The sequence below is a fragment of the Mugil cephalus genome, chromosome 21 (assembly GCF_022458985.1).
Source record: "Mugil cephalus isolate CIBA_MC_2020 chromosome 21, CIBA_Mcephalus_1.1, whole genome shotgun sequence".
Classification (NCBI taxonomy): domain Eukaryota; kingdom Metazoa; phylum Chordata; class Actinopteri; order Mugiliformes; family Mugilidae; genus Mugil; species Mugil cephalus.
This window is the reverse complement of record NC_061790.1, coordinates 12,312,830-12,335,805: the sequence shown is the minus strand read 5'-3', so window position 1 is coordinate 12,335,805 and position 22,976 is coordinate 12,312,830. Positions and strand designations below refer to the sequence as shown.

At 41.1% G+C, this 22,976-nt stretch overlaps 2 protein-coding genes across 7 annotated transcripts in view; both read right to left on the bottom strand.

Moving 5' to 3' along the window:
- The window catches only part of LOC124998858 (A-kinase anchor protein 7-like), a 43,755-nt gene extending 42,525 nt beyond the window's left edge, over positions 1-1,230 (bottom strand). For all 5 annotated transcript variants that reach the window (XM_047573464.1, XM_047573465.1, XM_047573466.1 and 2 more), the window contains exons 1-2: positions 678-1,230; positions 338-596 (exon numbers count right to left, since the gene is read on the bottom strand). In XM_047573464.1, coding sequence (XP_047429420.1) covers positions 338-596; positions 678-842 — 424 coding nt within the window. In that variant the 5' untranslated portion in view covers positions 843-1,230. The remainder of the gene's footprint in view (positions 1-337; positions 597-677) is intronic.
- Positions 1,231-2,045: 815 nt separating this feature from the next.
- Positions 2,046-8,766, bottom strand: si:ch211-245h14.1 (uncharacterized protein LOC563420 homolog). Of its 2 annotated transcripts, none has more exons than XM_047573060.1 (13): positions 8,709-8,766; positions 8,338-8,416; positions 8,131-8,252; positions 7,972-8,032; positions 7,664-7,807; positions 7,029-7,130; positions 6,830-6,919; positions 5,909-5,947; positions 5,488-5,679; positions 3,672-3,761; positions 3,424-3,513; positions 2,589-2,780; positions 2,046-2,399 (listed from the first exon to the last, which is right to left on the bottom strand). In XM_047573060.1, the coding sequence occupies exons 2-13, from the start codon at positions 8,396-8,398 to the stop codon at positions 2,176-2,178; spliced, it is 1,407 nt and encodes a 468-aa protein (XP_047429016.1). In that variant the 5' UTR covers positions 8,399-8,416; positions 8,709-8,766; the 3' UTR covers positions 2,046-2,175. The 2 variants fall into 2 exon arrangements, with proteins under 2 accessions (XP_047429016.1, XP_047429015.1); XM_047573059.1 differs by having other exon boundaries at positions 8,607-8,736.
- Positions 8,767-22,976: the final 14,210 nt, after the last annotated feature.

Here is a 22,976-nt window from a genome sequence, read left to right as displayed (position 1 = left end):
ATCTATAAATACTACTGATAAAATAAACATAATTCAGTCATATAAAAAAAATAAAAACCTTTGGCCCACTTGTGAGTGCTGGCACAATATGATCACGCTGAGCCATGTGAAAGACGTGATTCTCTGCTCTTTGCTCTTGACATTTTGTTCGCAACATAAGCAGCTTTGTCAAACTATGTGCCGACTGTAAATTACGTGGAAACATCTGGCCTACACAAAGTGATACTGTTGTTGTTTTTTTTTCCCCCATGAGTGTACCAAATTGAGGAGTGCAGTCAGCGTTGAATGAGATCTGCGACAAAGCCAGTCATTATTCGGGGCGGTTAGTTCTACTCACTAGACACAGAAGAGCCCCCAGGGTCGACGTGGCCTTTCGGGACCTCAGTGCTCACTGCATCCACCTGAACTGAACTCATCTCAGTCATCCTCGCCTCACCGGCTGCTCTGTTCACCTGTCCAACCGAACCCTCATCTCCACCACCCTCATCATCATCATCACTGTCTGAGGCCACCGCTGTGGTCTCTCTTCCATAGGAGACACCGGCTGGCTGCATGTCAAACACCGCTGGCAGATGCACAGAGGGCCGAGCTATGGCCTAAAACAGAGCGGGATCACATGAGAAGTTGCAATGTTATAATCTCTCCCAAATCAGAGGAGATTAATATCGTTTGATTACCTCAGGTCCGATCGGGTGTGCAGGCGGACTGGATTTCTGGTGGTGACTGATAGAAATGGGACGCAGCCCCAGAGCTGAGAGCACATTCAGTGAATATGTCCTTTGCAAAGAAATGCTTCTTGAACACTCGGACGTGAGGCTCAGGAGGACGCGGCCGAGGAGCATGACACACAAGTGTGCCAAACTTTAGCTAATGCTACCAGCTAGCGAGAGACTAGAGACTTCAAAGCTAACAGCAGCCAGTGAACGCCGAAGACAGGTCCGCAGCTTTCTTCAGGACACTTGCCTATGAGAAACCTCTGGAAACAGACTTTACCTCCTTGTGGTCTCGCAACACCTGTTGAAATGAATCAAGCAGCAGCGCTGCAGAACATCTGTTGAGCTACTTGACTGTCTGTGTCACGCTGGGCTGCCAAGTAAACATCTTGGTAAACTGTCTTTATGCTGCCAGAGAGGAAAGTTTGTCGGCAGTGGTCTTTGCTTGTGAAAGAAAGCAAAAAAATGGGACAAACTTCAGCTGCTCAACGACGTACCGCCTTAGAATGACGACCGGAAGCAGGCTGTTTGTAAACAATGACAAACTTCCGGCGTCATTTTTCAGAGCAAAAGTATTGGTCTTTTTTCAGAATAAAAGCATCTGGTACTTGTCATTAAACATTGGGGAAAATCGATTAACCCTTTATGGGGTAAGGAACCATAAGGTGACTTCAGAATACATCTTCAATTGCGTCCGTGCCCCTCCGTAAGATTTCGAAGCACGTGGTTTTCATTCAGCCAATCAGAGAAGATCAAGATCATGTTCTTCTAATATGATAATGTGTATGTTGACAAGTGCCTGAATTAGCTCTTATCTTCTAATGGTTTAAATACATGTTTATGTTTGTTTAACACTTAAGGACAAGGGACCATACATATTCAGTTTATTAATCTTAATTTTCTCCATGAAAATTAAAAAGAAAACAATTCCTACAATAACACTCTAGGGATGAAATTTAGAATTTACAAGTATTCTCAATGAGTGCCCTAAAAAGTGTTAATGAAAGCAAGAATTCATTTAATAAACGTCAAAGAGATTATGTTCATAATTATTAATATTATTGTTGTTGTAATGTCTGTGTATACATGTAAACATTTATTAAAATACACACAATTCAAGTTTATTTCGTTTAGGTATTTAATGAACCCAAAGTAGTCTGACTAGCACATTAGAAATCAAACTACATGCACTATGACTCCTCCCATACTTATTTACAGTCACACCTTATATACTAGTTTTCATAACATGTACTTACATGAAAATGCAACAACAAACATAAAATGTACATTAATGTGGTCTAAATTATTCTTTTTTGCTGAATTGTTTTTTGCAGTTTATGAAGCTATTTACATAATGTAAACGACAAATACAGAACACTACTACTTCCTTCACTTACCCAGACACCCAGCTTTACAACATGTCACTGTGAGAAACAGGTCTACTACCAGTCCTAATCATACCTCAGGTATATTTAACTCTTGGGACACTGTACTCCAGTAACTTGTTCTGTATCTCACAGACAGCATTATTGTTTTCCTGACACTTTAGTAATCCACCCACTTTGTCATGGTAGAGAATGTTGACAAGCAACACAACATTAGGGTAATCAGGGCATCTTCTCCTAAACTGCACGGACTTGACAACCTGCGTGTAGTGCATCACCACCAGAATGACAGGCTCATCACCTATGGAGACAAAAAGATGGAAATATTTGACTTGCAAATTACAAGTAAGTGTTTACAGAATGTAGTTCTGTGATAATAAATTGTAAATACAGTCAGATTCCCTAACCGGTGAAACAATATAACAATATCATCTTACTTTATGCTTACAGAAACTGAAAAAAAGAAACTAAATTAGATAAAAGATCATACCTGGTACATCAGTCATGGCTGAGCTTATGTCTGTCCCAATACGGGAACTGTTAGGACAGAAGACAATGATGACCCGGCTATCCTGACTGCATTCAGTGAGCTGAATCTGATCCTTAACTTGAGTATTCACGTTGTCCATCAGCTGTGTGTGGGCATTAAAGGTTTCCCCCGTGACGACCATCTGATACATCACTGTGGCGAAAAAAAAAAAAGCAAACGGTTCTGACACTCACACAAGTGCTAAAATATTTTTATGTTCCAGTTTCTAAAACTCCCACTATAACCACGGGAAATGAATGGGAGTACAATATTACTAACGTTTACAGGATGATTATTAATTAGGAATGTCCGATAATATTGGCCAACCAATAATATCGACCAACCGATAATATCAGCCGATATTAGCCTATTTATGTAATATCTGTCCGTATCATTATCGGTTTTACCACCAATAATGAAAACAGATAACATAATGCCCGGGTTGTGCTGCTGCGCGCTCCTGCTGTTACTGCTTGTGGGGTCCTGGGACATTTCCCGGGGCGCAATTCATGACCTTACCAAACCGCACCCATAGCCAAAACAACAACAGAGTGTAGCTAGTGTGGCTAACAGGTTGCTTGCTACCTAAAATTAGTCTGGGCGAGGAGAAAAACGTCCTGCATATATCGGTATACCATATCGGTTGATATCGGAATCAGAAATTAAGAACTTGGACAATATCCGCTATCGGATGTCGGCAAAAAGTCAATATCGGACATCCCTACTATTAAAATATATGCTGTGTACCATGATAACAACTACACTTGCAGTCGAGTGTCAAGAAAGTGAAATTTACCACGTGGTACTTGTGCGTTGCCATCAATTCTGGTATCGTGGGACTCCTCTGGACCACAGATGGCTGAGCTGTTTGAACCTGATGCAGCAACTGTTGGATACAATGACACAATGTTGCCAGAGTTTGCCACGGCGCCATGTTACAAAATCGTATGTGTCATGAAGCTGTGCATGGTCAGCTCCATGGAGCGGATGATTTTTTGAATGAGGGCCACATTAAATGCGTCAGTTCAAAAAAGTGAGATTTACCATGCGCTCCTTGTGGATGACCTTCGGTTTGGCCACTGTGGGGCTCCAGTGGGCCACAGGTGACTGAGCTGCTTGAACCCGGTCCAGTGTCTGTTTAGATACAGTGAAATACTGCTGTCACAGTTTGCCACAGTGTCAACCATTCACTTCTGTTCTGTCTTTTCTTGCCCATTCTCTCTCATTTTAGACCCACCCACCTTACTACCAGGTAATCATCTGTCTATCTTTGCCGCCTTTACAAGCACGCATACACTCCCACGGCACTTTAACCATAAACCAACAACTAATAGATGGTCTTTGTTATCATGCCGTTATTTTTCAGTCATTCATTCCTTCTGCCTGTTCTGCTTTTTCTCACTCCTCTTGTCTCTGTCTGATTTATCAACCTTGTAAGAACCAGTTCTGAAAAAATAATAAACCTGTCGTCATCTTTAACTTGCTGGCTTTCATGTCATGTCTTCCTGAAATCCTCATTATTGGTTCAAAATATATTTTAAAATCAAGGCATTCTTTTCAATTTATATTGAAATTGTAAAGCGTAAGCTGCTCATTGAACATGAGGGCAGAACAGGCGAGATTTACTATGCACTCCTAGTGAACGACCATCACTTTGGCCACTACATGGCTCCAATGGACAGACAGAAAATCTGTTAGTTACAACGACATGATGCATTTACTGAGTCAAAATCTTCATCAAAAAGAGAAAATTATACCTGTTACATAGTCATAGTCATTGCAGAACCAATATCTGCCCAAACATGTGATTAAATGACATGATAGTGAGTATCCTGTGTGGTTAGGTGAACTGTGCCTACTAATTAATTATGTGATGAATGCGCACACATTATTGAAATGCACGTGCATAAAATATATGTATGTCAAGACACAACCCAGGTTCATGGTGTTTCAGCATCCATACATTACAATCCATCAAAAAAAAGAAAACAGCTTTGACAACTTTTAATGATCAGACTATACTTGCAGTTTATTTACAGTCATAATTTAATGTTTTATGGAGCACAATTTACCAGAAAGTACAGAGCAAAAATGCACATTCGCAAAACTTGTGTATTAGTAATCATCAACTTTTGTGATTGGTTAGTACCTGTTCTACATAAAATATATACCTCAGCATATAGCTATTCACACAGAGATGTTAACATACTGGCATCATTAAACCATCAGCGTTGAACTTGACCAAAGAGTCAATGGAATATTTTGCAGCAGCCAATGACATAACAGTTCACTTTTGATGTGAACCATCAAAATACATGGCCTAACCAAAAGGCCAAAAACGAGAACCAGTATCTTTTTTAATACTTTGTCTAGAGCTGTTAGAGCCCTTACCCCTACCAGAAAATCCAGAATCAGTCCTGCCCCTTTCAGTATTCACACTCCACTCATTACCACTGTTATATTTAGTGACACTGTACTGCAGTAATTTCTTCTGTATTTCACAGACAGCATCACTGTTTTCTTGACACCTCAGTAATCCAGACACTGTGTCATGGTAGAAAACGTTGACATGCAACACAACATTTGGGTGATCAGGCCATGTTCTCTGAGATGGTACGACCTTGACCTCTCGTGTGTAGTGCATCAGTACCAGAATGACATTTTTTCACCTATGGAGACTAGAAAATGAAAATATTTGAGCCAAAAACAGTTTATTATAAAAAATATTATACAATTCTCTTTCACCAATAACTTAACTCATAACTTAATGCTGATTGTATGGTTCAGAAAAAAACTTGCACGCTCATGCTCACAGAAAGACAACTCAAAATAGATAGCAAACTGACCCAAAAGATCATACCTGATTGGTTGGTCATGGCTGCGGCAACGTCCGTCCCAATACGTGAACTGATAGGGCAGAAGAGAATGACAACATCGCCGTCCTGACTGCATTCAGTGAGCAGAGCTTCATCCTTAACCTGAGCCTTTACGTTCTCCATCAGCTGCAAGTGGGCATCAAAGGTGTTACCAGAGACCGCCGTCTGATACCTCACTGCAGTGGAAGAATGAAAAACAGTGGTGCAACTCATACAGATTTATAAATTCACAAGAGCAGTGAGTGAAGTGAATTATAATACAGTGTAAAATATATAAAATCAACAGTCTTTTAACTGTTCATTGTTGACAAAAAAAGTTGACAAATCCAAGGACTTGTCTTTATGACCCACTATCAGTTATCCTTTGTTTACAAGATGTTTAACAGGATATTATCATGGAGTTACCTTCCCTGTACTGGTGCAGAGACTCCCTGGAGAATTTCCCTGCAGAAAAAGGCATCAGTCTATTTAGCAAAAACTCCCTATCATTTGTCATCAAGTAACCGTTAACAAACACTAATATCAGAAAATGCTACAATGAAATGAAAATGTGCATTGGAATAAAGTTGGATATACTTATTGATCCACCATGGCAAATAGAAAGGGAAAGCTCTTTGTAATTTGCAAACCTTGTATTATTTAAGAGTTCCTTCAGAGGAGACTCAAGAAGAGACAAACTCAGGTATAATGAGCAGGCGACAGTGGCTCAGGTGGTAGGGCGGGTCATCCAATGATCAGAGGGTTGGCGGTTTGAATCCCGCTGTGTCCCGGTTACTGTCGTAGTGTCCTTGGGCAAGACACTTTACCCACCTTGCCCCTGTATGAATGTGTTATGTGTGTGATGTGTTCGGCGCACATTGGCAGCCACGCTTCTGTCTCAGTTTTGTGGCTACAAAAGAAGCTTATGTGTATGAATGAATAATGGGTTCTGTAAAAATGCTTTGGGAACCACTCTGTGTGTTGAAAAGCGCTATATAAATCCAATCCATCATCGTTATAATGTGATCTTAAAGTCTCCATTATATCAAATTCAGTATTTATATTATATTACATGTTTGTCATAACCTCTACAACAATTAAAAATGCTTTCTAAAAATGGTATTTTTGTCCTTTCTGGTAAACATTGGCAGAGTTGATGGGGAATGGTGGGTGTCTGCTCAGGCCTGTGAAGCTAACTAATCAGAGCAGATGTGACTTTACAGACATCCCTAGCTTCCGGTTTTTATTATAGAAATGTAGAAATAAATTGTGAAAACATTTGGGAAATTTGAAGCAGCATCAACCCATTTCCGTATGTCATAATGGTTAAAAAAAGGTGAGAGCTACCATATGCTCCTTGTGGATGGCCTTCAGATTTGTCCTTCGACGTACCCACCGAGCTAGTGGTGTGTGATTGGCTTGAGCCTGAAGCGGCACCTGTTAGATACAATCACATGAACTTAATTACTTTTAAAGCCATTTTTGACTCTGTATTCTTATGGCTACACATTAAACATGAGGGTTGAATAAAGTGAGACAGACATACCATATGTTTCCTGTGCATGGCCATGCTTTTGGTCACTGTGGGACTCCATTGGACCACGGGGGGCTGGAGTACTTGTACTTGTACTTGTACTTGTACCAAAACCTGTTAGGCACAATGACATAATGCCTAATTAAAACCATATCAAACAGATTCACATAACAACTATGTTGGACTTTTCTGAACGTATTAGAAATAATTGGAAGGACGGACATTTTACCCTGAAAACATACCAGACAGAGTGAGACCATAGTAAAAAATAAATATATTGCTTTATAATTTAATATATTTCATATGAGCTGTGGTGTAGCTGTCAAGCTTTCCTCACACCAACAATGTAGTGGTTTGAAAAAAGATTCCCAAGCCTCATGGTACAGCAGCAAACCATCCTGGGCAACACTTCTACAACATCTGAGAGGTTGAAAAAAAAGAAGGAGGACTATGTGCTGACACACATTGGTGCTCTCCATCCCGACAAAAGAAAAGCACAAGTAAATAAGAGCACAAACAGTAAGACCAAAGCCAAGGCACTGTACGCTCTCAACTTTACAGGTTCCTCTCTGAAGAAAATGATCTCAATCTTACATTAATGAAATAGGCCGTACAATATTAAAATAAAACACACACTGCATTCTGACCTTTGTCAGGTTCCTGGCCTGTTTTGCTGATGTCCAGTAGATCAATGTGGGCATCAAGGAAAGACTGCACATTATCCATTTGACTCTTCACACTCTTCAGGATGTTGAGGTAGTCGACCAAGACCCCATTGTTAGTCAGAGCAGCTGCACGGGAGGTGAAAGGTTGTGTTTTAGAATATGCATGACAAATTATATCATAGTGTACTTTTTAAAGCAGTAAAGCATTGCATCATTCACTTGAAAACAAAAGCAGCGTATGGAGAATGGAGCAAATGGAGAATTGAAAGCAAAAGACTGTCTGTACATACCCCTGAAAGACTCCTCCGGGATGAAGTCTTTCAGTTCTTTCAGGACAGTATTGATTGGCCTCTGAAAGAAAGAAAGAAACAAAAAAACACATCTAAGTGAAAACTATGCGTGTCAGTTGTTTAAGTATCTCTCCTTTCATTCTTACACAAATTGTTCACCTCTTTGTGTATTATCTCAAGAATGTTCCTTCTCATCTTGAAGTGGCTAGGACTAGGAAACAGGTCACGGAGGTCATCTCGAGTCAGTGACTGGATGTCTAAGTCAGTGCGAATGTCAGCCTCTGAAAGAACAGTGTATGTAGTTGAATTCATGATTCACTTTCTGTATTGGCAAAGAGAAACCTACAGCCTGGTGAGCGTACTTACCTTCCAGGGTGGAGACAGCTTTTGGATAGGCCGCCTTTATTTTTTTCAGTAAAATGGACATGATTTCACCTGCAGAAAACTAGAGAAAAGAAGATTTACCAAGTGTCCTCTCTCAGATTTGAAAAAAGAAAGAAAACAAAACAAAAGAAATGTTTTAAAGGATGAGAGATAAAATGGTAGAAGGAAATTGAAAGAGAAAGAAAGGCCCTTTCAAAAGAACAAACACTGATTTTCACACGACAGATAATTAGCTTAAATAATATACATACAAAGTGTCAGCTGGCGCAGCAGATATTACTCAAGTTAAATGCCAATTATTTCACAAGAATAAAACGAGTTCTTTTCTTCTGGAGTCAAGGCTCAAAACTCACCGCTCACTGTAACGACGAGTCAACTGAGAAATCGAAACTTAGATTCAAACGTATTGTTCCTTAACGTCGTGACGTAGCGGTGCCTCAAACCATGATTGGTCGATTGGAGCACGTGGTAGTCTACAGCCCCGCCCCCTTCAATTGAAAAGGTTATTGGAAAAGAATCGGAAGACGAATGAACACCATGTACAGTAACGATATGCTTTTTATCACGATTAGCTGGAAGCCTCTAGAGTCTAGACTTTAGACAGATTAAACTGATCCACAAGGGAAATAGCAGATATAAAAACGGAAACGTAAAATATAAAGAAACAGGTATATACAATAAGATAATGTAATAATAATGAAATTAAAAAAAAGGGGTACAGGCGGTATAAATATGGTGAGTGAGGAGAATGAGGAAATAAAAAAACAAGGCGACAGAAAAAGACAGGATTACTGTTAGCAGACTAAAATAAAAGAATGAACATAAAATGCAAGTAAACAGGAAACAGCAACAAGCTTGAGCAGGCATGAGTGCACATTTCCTCTGGCATGACTGTGAGTGAGTTGCAGTCTTATAGTAACTCTGAGCTTTTTAAATTGTGACCTTGGCAAATGTAACCCACAAATGAAAAAACAAAAAACAAAACAAACAAAAAAACCCTGCTAAATAAAAATCAATATTGAAAGCGTTATGAAGCAAACTTTTTACACATCAACAACTTGTGTGCAATCACAACTCTGGAAACTAACTGAACCCAAACTGATACGGGAAATAAATAAAATGAAAATCCTCTAAATGAAGAATAGTATTCAGATTACACAGCCAGAATAACAGAGCACAGTACGCTTATGTACACTGGTGTGAAAAAAAGTGTTGGTCTCCTTCCTGGTTTCTCTTATTATTTATTTATTTTATTTTATTGCATATTTGTCACACTTAAATGTGTTTACTTTTGTTATCTTTGTCTGATGTTAAATTAGTTTGGTGATGTGAAACATTTTAGTTGTGACAAACGTGCAAAAAAATAAGAGAAATCAGGAAGGGGACCAACACTGCACGGTATGTAACACAGCCAGCAGGGCGCAGCACTGTCTCTGTAATATTTATCTTACTGGCACACAGCACTTACTGTCTTACTGCTGCAATATTTAATAGTCAGGCACTCGCTCTATACTCTATAAAGTATGTGTGCGTATAGACATTTTGTAAGAGATCCCCAAACATCCCCCGTATTCGCACTCTGCAGCAAGAATCTGAAGGAGGAGTCTGGACTGCTGTTTATATAATGTATGTGTCTGCCTCAAAGCAGGCCAGCGTGGATTCCTCTCTCGCCCATTAAAATTTCATCACGGAAATTCCAACTGCAATATCATTATAGGTCAAACAACATTTGTTTGTCGCACCTTTTCATTTCAATAACAATGAATTGAATCGACTTAAATCTGACCTTTCACACCTTGCTCCACACATGGACACTTTAAATTGCTGGTGTGTTTGGACCGCGTGCAGATTTTTATGTTTCCCACTCGTTTGGACAGCCAGGTTTGGGCAGCCCTCCAGAAACTTTGGTCTTCGGAACGAGTGACACTAACAACGAGATAGTTCAGTCTGGCTTCAGATACCGCCAGGCATTCTCCCTTTGCTTGTAAAGAGCAAGAGCGGGGGAAAGTAAAGACATATCTCAAAGCAGCAGCGCGTTTGTCTGTTGCATCCAGCGTCATTCAGCAGTCTTGTCTGCAGCCGTTGGAAAGAGAGCTCCTTCTCGGAGGCCTGTTGGCACACGCCTACAGTAGGTGAAGTGTTTTTCTCTCCTGTGTCAGACTTTCTGCAGGGGGTAAGACAGCTCCTGGCGACTCTGCTTAGTCTCCTTTATGTATGATGGAGGAATAAAACAGAGTTTCATGTGGATCCCACTGTGCTACAAAACACTCTCCATGCAACGACATTCAAAGCCTCTTTGAGGCGGCGGTGGAAATGTGTGACTACTCTGACTCGCAACAGCTCAACGTTTAGCAGAAATGTTTTTTTCATTCGGGCTTTGAAGCTTCTCCAGTGACATCTTTAAGGAGAACATTCATTTTTGTCAATAGAAGGATTAAAGATGTATTTTAAGAGTGTGCTGGGGAAGTGCCGGAATATTTCAGACTTGTTCGCCACGCAGTAACTTAAAAAAATACACTCAACAGAGCTGCTGGCTCAGCAATCGAAGCAGTGGCAAACTTTGGCCAGGAGATGGTAATCAGGTATCAGGAGTCTCTCAGTTGGATTCAGGAAATGCAGGAGTCTTAATAGAGAAGTTTAAGGGCTGATTTGGCCTCCAGCCGAACTTTTAGATGATGCCAAGTCTGCAGTGCATCAGGAAACTTTGAGACGCAGCCAGCAGTTACCACAAACAGATGTCTCAGACTCACTCGCTGGCCTCGTTTACAACCATGAAGATGGTATCAGATACAATGTGTTAGATTCTGAGAAAGCAGGGAAAGATCTATCCGTCCGTCTTGCACGTTTCAGCCTTTCACAATAAAGGCCGTAAAATAAATAAATAAATAAAAATCACAAGTTGTCAGAACAGCTGGATCTGGAAGCAACCGGCATAATAGGAACTAATGTATAAAAACTGAAGTAAATAACAAATAAAGGGGCAAAGACAAACTAACCGAATGGACGATCTGATTCTGTGAAATTTAAAAGAAATCTTTGTTTATACAGCAACTTTCCAAACCCAAGAAGAATACATAAGAGAATAACATAATAAAAAGACAATTCGGGTTAAAATAATTAGCATGATCTCCCTGATAAAAGTGAAGAGGCAGTTTAACAGCAATGGCAGTGGCTCAGGAAGCCCAGATAAGGCCTCCAACTACGCCCAGACTCTAACGAAAGGTCAGAAATACTGCAACGAGCAAGGTCGTGACGAGCCTTTAAAGTAATCAATAGGATCTTAAAGCCAATTTTAAAAGGCAGCCAGTGTAAGGAGGCTAACGCGCGTCTGGACTGGTCACGATCCATTCTGGTTAAAAGGCTGACAGCTGCCTCCTGTACATCCTGGATAAGATTCCTGCTCACTCAGGTACATTGTCTGTTGTAATCATCATGGCACAGGGAGATGAAGGACGTGGAAGAGATTTCCAACAGGGCAATGTATGCAATTTTGTCACCAGGCCTCGTCGGCAAGCTATACGGTGAAATCAAAAATACATAAGTGATATAAGTAGCCCCACCTCGTTTCCCTGGCACGGTGGGAGTTCAGTTAATAGTATAGTTTTGTTCAAAGTCTTTCAGGGAAAGTGGAACTGAGTTGCAGTTCAGCAGAACATTCATTATTGAACCACAGCGTCCATACCACCTGAGATACCAGAGATATTCCCAACTCTGTTTTTTGAAACCGTATAATTTGGAAAGCTCAAGAAAGAAAGAAAACATTGCACTTTCACTGTAATAGTCAATAAAAATTCAAAAGATAATGAAACGTGTCATTATGAGGGACGCTTTTTCCCCATTCTTTTATGCAAATCGGATGTTAGCATGCAAATTCCCTCCACAGCCGCAAAACAAAAAAGACAGATAAAAGATATTAAGCAATAATAAGAGGAATAAATTGCTCTTCATCTGAGTGCACACTGGAGAGAGCTTATTTTGACCTTTGGATTTCTTACAGATATGGAAAGACAGTTTCAGATGGGCATAAGAATTTCTCATGGGTTTGGTCCTCCGCTATGAATAGCAACAATATAAGCGTGGACAAGAGGCGGAAACGAGAGAACCAGTGATGCAACTCCTTCACACCAGGAGTGTGATCCATCCCTTTCAAGACGCTCAATTACGGCAAATGTGATTTTCTCTCATAGGTACGAGCAACGTGTTAGATAAAAAGTCAAGGCCTTGTATGCATACACACATACAGTTGCTCACAGTCACAGACGATGCCCTCAGTTATTATGCATTCATAAATCAAAAGGTTGTGACGGGAATTAATCTAAAACGATGGTGAGCGTAAGTCACCGGATGCAAATATGACAGCTTTATTAGAAAACTAGATTGCTTGAATTTGTCTGAATTAATGTGACACTTTTTTTGATTAAATAGCGCTCCCTTCCCTTCACTTACCGAGCTGGGGCCGGAGGGGGAGGAGAATTATGCAATGGCTTTGTTTTTCCCGCTGCTGTCGTCCATTCAATAAAGCAATTCCTTTTAACTGTACTTAACTACTTTATGGAGTGAATGTGGGGAAAATAATCCAAACCCTACACCGTCTTTAGAATTGGTTAACAAAAAAAAAAAAAAAAAAAAAAAAAAAAGATCAACCATCTCATAAGACTGAACCTGAAATCTAAAACAGTGCAGATGTCTGAGGTTCTTGTTGGAACAAAGACTGATGAGATTATTGATTCCTGGGTTGAAACGATCAGTCAGTTTATGGAAAAGGAATTGAGTGCTTTGTTAGTTAATCAATTCATTTAACAAACAACACATCACCAATTGTACAGCTCTGTCTAGCAGCTGTGTGAGGCTATACTTTGGCACAGCTGTGATTTCATTAGCTAATTACCAATGTCAGAAAGCTAGCACGCTCACAACAGCAATAACAAACTGATGCTTAGATACCGCTACCTTCTGTCTATGTTAGTTACACTAAGCTTTTGACAGTACAGTTGTCATGAATCAGGAAGTCAGTTACAGAGACCAAAACCATTTTTATACCATTACCATTTCTATATTTATATAGATATAGATATAGATATATTAGTTTGTAAACACGTTTAACTCTGCTGTAAAGTTGGACATTTTAACGTCATGAAGCTCTATGTGGATTGATTCGCTCTCTCTAGTGGCCATTTGAGGGACTGCAGTTTCAGCATTTCTGCACTGGCTGCTTCATCCACCCTGGAGTCTTCTGCTTGCACAAAGCCAAGTTAAGGTTACATTAATATCTGCAGAGTAGATATTTTAGTCATAAAACTCTGATACAGTTCTAGTTAACTGGATAAAGTTGGACTAGAAATGTTAAAGAGATTAGAATCTATCTTGAGGGTTGTATGAATGTACTGTACGCATATTACCGAATGGAATTTTTTTTTTGAATGTCACATTTTGTTCTGTAAAATGGCCAGGTTTCAGCTGTATAAAACACACTGACATGCTCAGATTGTGCTGGGGTACACGAACACCATAGGTCTTCAACAGAGGGTTTGCGACCCCTAGGGGTACGCAGAGGTACTGCAAAATCTTTGGTTGATTAGACATTTTTATACATGTGTTTTTCATTTTCCCCCACAAATTTAAATTTCTTTAAATACACATTAACATGAATTGGCCCCTGATTGGCCTGAGAGCCATTCAGTCCCCAGGTGAAATCGCATGTGTTATGTGAATAGCTGAATAACGAAGGCAAAATGATAATAATAACGTATATTTATAGGCCGAATTTAATATTGAACACATATAGTAGGTAGGGCTACTTAATCTGTCTATCAGTCTGGTGGTCCTTGGCCTGAAAAACGTTGAAGACCCCTGATGATACCATTGAAGACAAGCAGACTGGATGGCAATCCGTCTAATCTGTTGAAACATTTCACTGCAAAATTGCCAACCTCCTTGTGGCACTAGTGGGAAAGTTCATGAGTGCCTCTATCATCCGGATGCCACTAATCCCCAAATAACATTTCATTGCAATCCTTCCAATAGCTGTTGAGAGTCTGAGACAATGAGGCCGACAGGAGGATCAACCATTCAAACGTTTTTCATCTGGGCGGCAAATCTGCCAAAGTAAACACTGTTCACAGTTTAGGACAGTTCATAATTTAGATGATTAATCACTAGAGTATAATGGAAACAATGAAAGCACTTGTTGGTGGCACAGTGCTTTGGTGGTTAGCACTGATGCCTCGCAGCAGGAAGGTTCTGGGTTTGAATGAATCAAATGAAAATGAATGAATGAAAGTACTTGTCCAGCTGATTGTATTGTTGGCTCTTTTTTTTTTTTAAAGATAATATATGCAACATGAAGTGCTTGAGCATTCATTTGTATGTGGAGAGGAGGTTTCAAGATAAAGTGAATGCTTTTGTGCTTGTTTTTTGGCCTGCGGTTGGCATCACCGAGCAGCAATCATTCAGCCGGTCGTTCCGTGCACAGGACTCTAGCTCTCCCCACCTTTTACGTCGTTTGTTATCTCCCTCGTATTTTCTGCGCTCTTTTTCCACTTTCTCTAATGAATCAGTTAGAAAAACCCTCTATTCTCCTTTTGATTTAAGTGCTGCGTGCTTTCTTTTAGAAGCAAACTAACTGACTGGGTGTGAATCACCCCACCCTTCCCAACATATAATATGGCACAAGGAGGATCAGAAGGGGAAATCAATATAAAGAGGAGGAGATCTAAGCACGAAGGTGTGATGTGTTTATTGAGGAGACAGCCTTATGGGTTATGATGGAAAACGGAGAGTTACTGCTGATCAGAGTGGAGTGAAGTTATTCCTCCTTTAGAGAGAGAGGGGCGGTGGGGGGGTAAGCCAGGCTGCTGCAGGGAGAGAAAAGCTAAGTGGCAGGTAACGACAGAATGCAGATCACAGACTGACGCGCACGACTATGTGGGCTGGAGGTTTGAGCACGAGTTTGTATGCGATACAAACAGCCTCACGAAGCCAGTGGTGGGACTGCAGGGCATGTGTGTGTGTGTGAGTGTGTGTGTGTGTGTGCGTGTGTGTGAAGAGAATTCTGGATGTAAGGGCTAAGGAGTGCTTCGGGAGCGGAGCCAGGAGGGATGTTGCAGCAGCCCAGGCTGGATGACTAAAGCATGAAAGGAGGGTTGGGTAGATTCCCCTGCGAGGGAGCGGGGGAGGTGGGGGTCTGGTACAGTGGATGGTGTAGACTGCAAACCTGCTGCAGCACATCTACAAAAAAAAAAGAAGAAGGAAGAAATGTGTGCATCTTCGGTACAAAAATATCTGTTCATACGTGCTGGGAGGAAACGACCGTGAAGCCACCAAAATACATTTGTCTCATATTTTCCAAAAGCTCAGCTGCCGCCTTCAGATCATTCAAATATGGCTGAGTGGTAAATAAAATCTTTCTTCCTGTGGAAATCAAGCATTTGTGGAATATTTGCGCTGTCAGGTGTGCACATTTTGGGACTATATTGGGGCCACAGCAGGGGCCACACACCATTCACGTCAAGCAAATGAAATTAAAAGAGACATTAGAGTTACAAGTCTCCACGTCTTGTGGTGCCACATTAACTGTTGCATAGTAACGCAAATATCTAAAGAATCTCACGGAGTAACACCTCTTTGCTCCCTCTTCTTGCTGTAGTTTCAGCCCCGACTGATGACTTGCTCCCTTGTTGGATTCTGCTGTGCAGCTGCCTTGAGTATTGGTGCACGAGTGCGTTCATCCGAGTGTGTGTTTTATGCCTGTGTGTGTTTGTGTGTCCGTCCTTCCACTGCTGTCTTCGCAGCAGGAGCCAAGCTTCTAAAAGAAAAAACACAACATCAAGCGGCAGCGAGATCTGCCTTGTGTGTGAATGTAAGTCTCAGTGTTTGTGATCTGTCAGTCCGAGCGAACATACAGCATTTGCGTCTGCGTTTTTTTCGACGCGAAGCTGCGGGCGTGCACGCCGGCGCGCGCCCACAGTGTGCGTGGGGGTTGTTGTGCGGGATTGTCATGGGAGTGCGATTCCTTTGATCACGACGGCTGCATGGAGAAACAGATTACTTTTCAGCGCCGCGGTGACAGAAAAGCCCTCTCAGGTTGACAAACCTCACCAGCAAATTTAATATCCTCCTCATTTCACTGACGAACGCTGGGCTGCGAGAAACTTATATGTGAGGCGGACTGGGTTTGTTCGTGAATGTCATGACGAGAATGTGACAATACCTGTTTGTCCATAATAAGTATAGAGAATGCAGGGCTGGGTTGTGGTTTTGAACAGAATGCAGCAGCATCGCACGCGAGAGAAGATTACAATGGACGCCCCAAAATATTGATATAGCACAAAGACTTCTGATTATATGATACCAGCGTTTCTTTATAAAATCCCTCAAGTGTAAAATAACATGGTACAGCATGGGTAACATAATTCACAGCTTTCAAGAGTCCATTGGAAACAAAAAGAGTAAAACATTGCTTTGCTTCTCTCCACTCTGGCAATGAGTCTGTTATTGCATGTGCTTTTATTTCTTTTTTTGACAAATCTGCCAAATCTGTTGCCATGACGGCTAAGGTGACTTGTTCAATAGGAGAAGGAACAGCAGGCTACCTAAACATTGTTTTATTGCGGTATACAGTTGGTTTTTTGGATGTCCAGATGCACCTAATAGCTACTACGTAAGTATTAATGCTTCCCAGTCAGGCGCTGTCATCTGATTTAGTTAATCATGTGCACGTTCACTTTAAGGGCAGGAAATCAAGAATAATAAGCAGCGACCCTGCCTCGTTCCAGCTCCGCGGAAGAAAGAGGCGAGCATGGCCGGTGCATTTTCCCGGCTTATTGCATTTTGCAGGAACGTCTTGATCGCTAGCTAACTGGCCGCCCCAGCGATCGAATAAAACAATTTACAAATGACAAAAGCATGACAGCAAAAGCCTTCCCAGAACCCATTCAGGTTGCATCTGCAGTTCAAAAGAGGAGTCTAAGAGAAGAGCCAGACTGAGATCGCCCCAAAGGGATGGGCGAGCAGTGCAGGCCATGAAACACAGCTTGACACTGATTGGACGATCTACGACTGTGACAGTCTCCCACAGCTGGCCAAGTACTGGGGATGAGTGTCTTAGAAAAGAATCATGTTCTTTTCCCCATGCAGATATCTTTCTATGCTGTGTTGTCTTGTCTCTGTTCATTCATTTTAGTTTGGCACACACCAACATAAATGTACTTATTAACAGTTAGACTATCCAGTGATAACCTAGTGGTATGTCCCTCCACCTACCTTGAACAGCATGGTTAGCATTGTTAGCTTAGCTTTGCACAATGAAAGGCACCAGGGATTTTCTCTAAGGGCAGATTCTCTGATGTGTGGTCTTCTTGTATTTCCAGTCTTATTTTGAAGTTAATAGCTGCTGACGGCTTCACAAATAAGCCTACAGACAAGAAAACAGTGATTTTCATATTGAAATCTAGGCAAGAGTTATTTTCTGAGATATCCGTGCACTCCAATCATAATCGATACAGTCAGATGCCAGATGTTCGTACACTTTCTTACTCAGGCGCTCATTTAAACTGGACGTCTTGTTGAACGTGCTGTCACAGAAATAACTGCACAAAGAATCAGGTCTTGCTTTGTGCCATGACTTGCTTAAGGTAATTGACAATTTTGTTTTGCAAGCCTCCTAAATTCCACAATGAAAGCTGCAGCAGCAGGACGCCGTAACACTGGCTGGTGCGTGACGACTCCTAAAGTCTGAATCGTTGGATTTTGTACTTAGCGGCTGATTTCCGTGTCGGATTACAGTCTGGGGCATTATTAATGAATGGAAGATGTATGTACAGTAAACAGCGTGCTGTGATCAGGGATCAAAGTACGTGCAGGAATCCAGGGTGCTGCGAACACGGCCTGTAAACACTTTTTTGGCAAAACGAAGCTCATCGTGTTTTGAGAGTGATCAAAAGTTTGCAGCAACGATCACGCTGGAGTCGGATGTGGATAGAGGACATTGGACGTGTCAAGTCAGAACACGACGAGAAATCCGAGGAACCGTGCGGTTGCATGATGTCTGTCAAAATTGCTATTTCATGTGCAAGTCGATGGAAAATCCTGAATAATGCATCATAAAGTGAGTCAGCTGCTAAATGTTGGTGGTGGTGCTGGTGGGTGTTTAGAAGGGAGTTCATGGGAGTCCTGTGATCAAAGTCCATAAAGAAAATCTGATTCAGAAGTGTGCAGGCTCTGCCACGAGCTTTACAACTGTATCAACATGACAACTGCACTAACGCATAGTGCTGCTGCTAACGTCTGAGTTTGTCATTATGATGGCAACCCAAAAGAACGGTATGTTTTTGGATCAAAAGTACGGCTAACACACGGTTTTACAACCATCCCTTTTCCGTACAGATCTTTGCATACTCATGATTCACTAACTGGATTCTGCTCGTAACGCGTTCCCAATCAGAGGGAATCAAATGCTTTCTTCTTTATTTTTGATGAGATGATGTGTAGTTTGCTAAAGTGCACTCAGCGGCCTCGTCTGCATGTTAAAAGCCGATTTTTTAAAAGAAGCGAACCGACTCTCTGCTTAACCTGTTGAAGTTAAAGCATTCCGACTTTTCTCTGGGATGAAACGCGTCAAAGGTGAGAATTAACTCAGAATAAATGGCTTCAGTGAGGCGCTGCCGGAGTAACGGTGACATCTGTTATCGCTGCACTGTTATTGAATATTTAATGCTAACATGCTTCTTTGTTGAAAGTGCGAGACAAGTTGAGACCGAATTTGAATACGACAAATACCTGGAGCAGATATATGTGTGTGTGTGTCATGTGCACCGTGTCTTTTGTGTGTGCGCACGTACCCCTCCCTGGTTCAGTTCTGTGTAATGCACCTAGCCCGAGGGCCGAGGTTGCCAGGTTGTGTAAATAAATTAAAGCAACAAATTATGTTTAAAAGCTTCTCCCTCAGGCCAGAGAAAACTAAGATCCATTATTCATGGATTTTTCTGCCGGGAATCTAAAGGCAGGTGTGTGTGTGTGTGTGTGTGTGTGTGTGTGTGTGTGTGTGTGTGTGTGTGTGTGTGTGTTTACGTGCGTGAATGTGTGTGTGTCAGTATTTTTTTGTCAATTATTCAAAGATTAACCTCCCTTACCTCATCACATTATCTCGCTGATGAAATTGAATACCATTTACATTTTGATGGCGGTGACGAGATCACAACAATGGGTGTTTAACCTCGTCTTCATCCTGCAGTAAACGGAGAGACTCTGGTCACTAAAGAGCCTCTGAAAGCTGACATTGCAGTTTTCTTTTGCATCATATTTCAGTAAACAGAGGAAGAACGAACGAAGAACATTACATGGTGGTTTTCCTTGATTCGAGGGGAGCAGGGGATGACATGATTGCGTGCAACTGAAAACGTGTACAATAAAAAAATATTTTTTTAAAGCTTGCGTCACATGCGTGACATTATTTTCTTTAAGACCTTACTAAGGGTTCATGCGCTCGTTCTGTAAAAACACCACCCAAACGCCGGGTTAATTTTTGCTCCCTGCTCCACCTTCAACAGTCGCCACTGAAAATTTTGCCGAAGACTACTCCTACAAATGTTTGCGTCTCTGAACCTCCTTTTCCTCAATTTGTTCCATCTTTATTGACCCAAAACAATCAATTTAAAAATTGCAGAGATGGACAAGGAGCTGGAAACACGCTACTACCAAGCGGACCAATCACAGCTCTTGCAGTCTGGGTTGCCATGTCGTGTAGTTACATTCACCCAAAAGTCTAAACTATTGGAAGACTTTTCTAACTCTTCAGTGAAGGTATGTGCAAAGATGACAAACTTGAGGTGAATAAGTTAGACGGGAGAACTGCAGTTTTTCCACGTCCAGACATTGGTCAGTAAAATGACTAGTACACTATGTAGTTTGTTGTAGTCTCTAATAGGAACCTTATTAATCACCGCCATATACCAGCTTCTCTCCTTTGTGCCCTTGGAGAGAAATACAAATAAAAAAATACTAAATCTGACATGAGTCCTGTTTGTTTCTAAAGCTCCATAATTACTGTGCATTACATATAATTACATGTAATTTACACAAAAACCCACATCTAAAAGTGACACACTAGACTGCCAGAACACCCAAGAAATCCATAAAGGGTAGGTTCTATGCCTTGGATTATATGTAGATTAAAACCGATTTAAAATGAGCCTCAGAGGTGACGATTTAAATGCATCTTATCTCATTCTCAACAAGAACGTAAGATAAGCTTGTTTCCTCAATTATCAAATTCCTCCTGCAGGTTATAGAAAAGCAACCATTACTGTATGGAAATGCAGTTCCCTTTTCCCGTGCTCCATCCTTTTGCTTAAGTTTGTTTGTGCAATGAAACCGCAGCTTAATTAAAAATCATTTGCTAATTATTCTGCATGCTGCTTCTGCTGAGAAGGTATAAGTGTGCGTCAGGGAGCATGGAGTGTTTGCAAATCAAAGGACCTTTTCATTAATATCCCTGCAGGGAAAAAACACACCCGTGTCAAGTGACTTTAGATCCGGAGCTGGTGTATGTTTTTCTGAAGAAACACAAGCAAATGCACCTGACCTGTTGTAAAGTTTACCTTTAAGACGCTAGCTATTATAGTGTATGTCATGAGACGTGGTCTGGAATGAACTCATGTGGTATGATTGATATTCAAATATCTTGGCCTGAGTAGATTATATTGTATAATGTATTATGTCATTTAATGAACCAACTCCCGGTTCAGTCATAGAGATTTTCTGCTACACCGATACTGCAGTGTGGTTAAAACCCATTAGAGCCGTAACATAGCACTGATTTCATTACGATTTCGGTTTAAGTCCGTAATTTCATTAAGCTAGAGGCACATTCCCACAATGCTGGAGGTTTTTCATTCACAGAATACACAAAAACATTAATATGCAGAGATTACCAGTTCAATAAGGAGAGATCAAATGGGTACAGTGGATGAAAGAACACTTATTAAGGAAACATGAGCATGTAATGTGGCTGTTTGACAGGTAGATTCCACAGAGTGACATGGAGCTGAATCCTGATTGATGAGAGCGGATAGGGAGAGTAGATGAAGATGGCAGGTGGCTGAGGGAAACCTCGGATGAAGACTTTTTTTTAGACGACCATGGAGAGGGGGAAGGCTGAAAAGTGACACAATGACAATTGACTTGGAGAAAGCATGCACATAGTTCATAGGATAGAAAACGGAGAATGGAGTGATTCTGAAACCCTAGTAAAGTCTAGGAGATAGGGAAATAGAGTGACACCAACAGTCCACGTTCACCGGAGGGGAACAGATCGTAAGGAGTGTCTTCCTTATTGAACTTTCCATTAAGCTTCACTTACTGCAACAGTAATAACGATTCAGCAAGTCTTACGGGGGAACGGAATTTTTATCCCGAGCAAAGGAAGTAAACGATCGGGAAACTTTTCTTTCCGCTCACGCATTCAGGTCACGTTTAATGCACAACCCAAATTTTGCACAGTCGTGAAAGTGTTTTGCTGTGTATCCGTCCCGAGATAAAGTTTTTACTTGTACACATGGAGATAAACAGTGGAAGTGTATTTTTACATCCTTGCTCCAGTTTAATTGCAAACATACATATTTCATAGTGAGTGTTCCAGGAGGCAAACCATGCATCTTTAATCGTATTTTTTTGTTGTTTTTTTCTTTTTTTCGCACTGGTTGCACCTTGAGTCGGAATTTAATGTTCATGCATCTAACGCCGTTTTGTCCTCCTTGTCTCAAGAAGAACTATGAATTTGAATCGTTTTTGCCCTCACTGCATCTACTTTTCATGCTTAAACTCCTTGTTGGAGTCCCCCCGGCGGTCTAACACTGGGGGGGCTCACTGTAGGGAAGCTGGTCCTAATTTTCTCCACGTTGGCTTCCTCCTGCCGATTGTGATCTGTTGCAGAGCACAGTAGGTAGTTGCTGTTACCTCATAACTTGCCTGAAGTGAACTTGGAGGCATTTTAGTCACTGATCATCTTCAACTCGAACCACCTGCTGTGGGAGGAGAATGGGGAGTAGGAGAAAGAAGTACGGAGATGGACTCGAATACTGCCTGGAAACAGACCCCTTCACGGTTTGTAAACAATGTGACATATTTTGAGGGGCGGGGCTTCACTGGAAGCATCTCAAACACTATAGCTTGTAAACGGCGGTTAGCATATTTCAAGAGAGTGTTTTGGCACAAAAGGACACAGAGGGGACGAAGTCTGGTCTGTCTTTAATCAAGTGAAGCCTCTCCAACAAAGATATTACAATAAGTAAGTGGAACCACTGTGGAGGGTAACGTAGCAAATGCAACTTCTGCTTGGACACCTGTGAAACACATTAGCATTGACGTGTATGAAGAATCCAGCAATGCTAATGTTTGCTAGCATTAGCATTAACATGAATCCTCTAAATAAGGATTAAGTTTACCTAATTTCAGTCATTATTTAGTCTAACACATAATGTTATCCTGACTGAAACTGATGATGCCTTACATATTAATCTGACCTGATATCAAGTGTGCACGTTGTTGATTGTCTCAGTCCAATCCTTTCTTTTAATCACCAAACCAAAGTTGTTTACACTTGTGATAAAACTTCAAGTTAGTGT